At 37.4% G+C, this 3343-nt stretch overlaps 1 protein-coding gene across 1 annotated transcript in view; it reads right to left on the bottom strand.

The window, feature by feature from the left end:
• The window catches only part of LOC107102639 (glycogen phosphorylase, muscle form-like), a 46734-nt gene that overhangs the window by 31705 nt on the left and 11686 nt on the right, over positions 1–3343 (bottom strand). Inside the window, exon 5 of the mRNA XM_015402023.1 lies at positions 795–926. Within this exon, the coding sequence (XP_015257509.1) occupies positions 795–926 (132 nt within the window). The remainder of the gene's footprint in view (positions 1–794; positions 927–3343) is intronic.

Raw genomic sequence — 3343 nt, 5'->3', positions numbered from 1 at the left:
CATTTTTTTTTTTTCTGTCCACATTGAACGGAGCACAGTGACTCAGTCAGGTCAGTGAAACAAAGAACAAGAACTGGCGGGTAGATAGAAGCCCCTTCTGATCGATTTACCAGTAAAGCAAGCTGGCTAGAACTTTACCAAGGTGCCCGCAGTATGGCAAGCATTTTAAGATATAATTGGTATAGTGAATATTTGTTATATGCAGCATAATTTTGCCTTTTCAAAACTGAAGGTTGTTATCTGTAACTGCAGTTCTGCGCTAAACATGCTAAATGAATGTTAAAACTGCTTGCCATGCTTGCAGATAATTAGCGATGGGGATCAGACATTTCAACCCACCAAGGAAAACCAAGCAGAAAAATTTCAGCATTTGAAAATAGTGAATGAATTAGATTAAAAAAAAATAATAAATCCTCATCTGTTCAGTCTAGAATTATGACATTAGCTGGTTTTCAGTCAGTCACATGACCTAAAAAATATCAGAAAGAAAACATTTAGTTTAAAGACATAATGAAAAAAAAAAAGAATAGAAAAGGAGATTTTTCTTCTGTTTCCAGAAAGACTCATCGCTGGGATCATTGAGCCAACACTACAGGGAAGTACGGCTGTACGGTGATGGGAGTTTTACTTTAAATGGGTTTTAAAGAACTTTTTCTACCGATTTTGGTGCAAAATGAATATCAACAACATATAAACCAAAAACTTCTTATAAAATCAGCCTCATCTGAATCTGTATAAACCACCAAATCTTCCCCAAAGGCAGGAATTGATGGCGTGCTTCTGATTCTACCAACCTGTGTGTCGACCCATTTCACTCCTTCCGGTGTGTGCTCCACCCTGCCGTAGAAGTGGACCGGACGCATGTACTCTGGGCGGGCCTTCTCCCAGGGGTTACCGTAGCGCAGCCAATCGTCTGCTTCCTCTACCTGTGAGGAGGAGTCAGGAGGCCAGCGGCGCACAGAGAGCTGTTACTACACAGTCAACACTAAATCCACCCATCATACCTTCCTCACATCGACCCGCCAGCCTCCACTTAGAAAATGAAATAAAAGCGTTCAACAGGATGAATCGGTCTAAAGTGGGTGGGGCTTTGCATGTGGAACGGATAAAAACAAAAAATAACAGCAGTTTCTACAATAAATCATATGAGGGTAAGATCACTTCATTACAAAGTAAGCATGAATCTCTAAATTTATAAATGTAAGTCAGTAAGCAAATTAAAATGTGTGTATTTGTTGTTTTTAGCTCGTACACACATGAAATCCCATGTTTGATCTGTGAGAATAAAAGTTTAGGTGTTACAAGTAAAAAATCTCCACCCTCTGATGAAGCTGTTCCACTCCTCACCAGCTGGTGGCAGCAAAACACCTGAAGGTTGTTTGTCAACCAGAATTAAACAAGAAGATGAAAGAGGAACAATTTTATGTTTCCTCATTGTAATGTCGCAACATTACAAGAATAAAGTCGCAACATTACAAGAATAAAGTCGCAACATTACAAGAATATAGTAGTGATATTAGAAGAATAAAGTCGCAACATTACCAGAATAAAGTCGTAACATTATAAGAATAAAGTCGCAACATTACAAGAATAATGTCGCAACATTACAAGAATAAAGTNTTAAAATAATGGTTCCACCAGAAAAATATTTCTCAATGCCTTTCTGTCATACAAATACAAAAAATTGTATTCCCAATTTATAGTTTGAGAGCTGTACGATGGAATGAGTATTTTTACTCTTAAGATAATCAGATAATATGCACTTGACGAAAAAATTATTGTATTGTCTTATTTTAAATGTAAATTGTCTTGTTCCATTGGCAAAATGTCTCTTTTACCTCCTCAATTCAAGAACAAATAGACTTATTTTAAGAAAAAATGACTAGATTTGGATTTTTTTCCAGTGTAGCATTTCTTCCTGTGAATTAATGTAATGTAATGTATTAATGTTAACAAACTCCCTAAGACACTTTTCATCTCCAAGATTCCCTCTGATTCTCTCATTTTGTTGCCGTGGCGTTAAAACATGTTAAAGTGGAGCTATGGCCATCCGGTGAATTATGGATTGAACTTTCTGAAGGAGTATTTCTTCAGCTGAAAGTTAAATAAGTATATTTATTTTCTTGCAGGCATGTTTTTGAATGTGACTTTCTGAAATAGATTTTTTTTTTCAATGGGTTGATTTTTGCAGTTGTAATTTTGAAAGCTACCGAGCGGCTTGAATTTGCAAATTCTAATGAATTTGTTATCTTTTTATTAAATAAAAGTTTTCTTGCGTAAAAACTAATGAGTCATTTCCACCAATGGCGCGTTCAGATGATTTACATGCAAAGACCATCAAGAGGTCCAGCACCGCGGCCGATGATGGAGTTCAGAAAACTGAACTTTTGCCACTAGATGCCGGAGCATCAACCAATCAGAAAAGCTTATCCTGGGTTTTTTTTTTGGGAGACAGAAACTACCTGCAGGCTGTCATCGCTTCTGCAGACATTCTGAAGAAACATTTTTTATAAATATCAAGGAGTTAAACTCTAAAGGTTAAAAAAACCCCGGAAGAATAGATAGTTATCAGGCTCGCACTGGGAACAATTTTCAGCCCTGGCATTTTCCCATCTACACCGGCCCACTCATGGACCCCCCATAAGCACAGTGAAACGTGTGCGTCTCAAATGTGAAACACAATACGAATACACATTGACACGACAACCATCACCAAGACTTCTAGAATGCGGTTTTACTGGCTTTGGTTATTAACACGGACGCCACAGTGAGTAACGTCCAGCAGGGTTGCCAGATGTCGCTGACTCACGTTTTCCAGCTCTAAAAATCTTCATAAAGCGCCTGGATATACGAAATTTCGCCCAATTTGAACCAAATTCTATTGATATCTTAGGCCATAAATCTAAAGAAAAAAATTTTTTTACCGTTAGATGGCCATCCTAAACTGCCAGATTGGGAAACATCCCAACCTGGCAACAATGAATGTAAGACGGGAAACGTTAGCCTTTAGATGCAAAACCCCATCATGCACTGCAACATGTTTTTGCAAAATATTCAAACATAAATTCGACAAATATAAGAGGAACATTGTAGTTTGGTTTAAAGAAAGCATTTTAGTTTTATTATAATTTAGTTTAACAGTTTGAAGAAATAGAAAATGACCCCATATGCCAACCGTCACAAGGATGTGCATGACAAGGAAGGGCTATATATACTGTATGCATCATTTAGGGAGTTAATATTGGATTACTGCTTGAGCTCTGAGAGTTATTTACTGTCACAGGTAGGAGCTTCGGATTTTAGGACGCATTTTTTTTTTTTCTGTCCACATTGAACGGAGCAC

This window comes from Cyprinodon variegatus, unplaced genomic scaffold (assembly GCF_000732505.1).
Source record: "Cyprinodon variegatus isolate N-32 unplaced genomic scaffold, C_variegatus-1.0 Scaffold1287, whole genome shotgun sequence".
NCBI classification, from domain to species: domain Eukaryota; kingdom Metazoa; phylum Chordata; class Actinopteri; order Cyprinodontiformes; family Cyprinodontidae; genus Cyprinodon; species Cyprinodon variegatus.
This window is presented reverse-complemented; position numbering and strand designations above follow the sequence as displayed.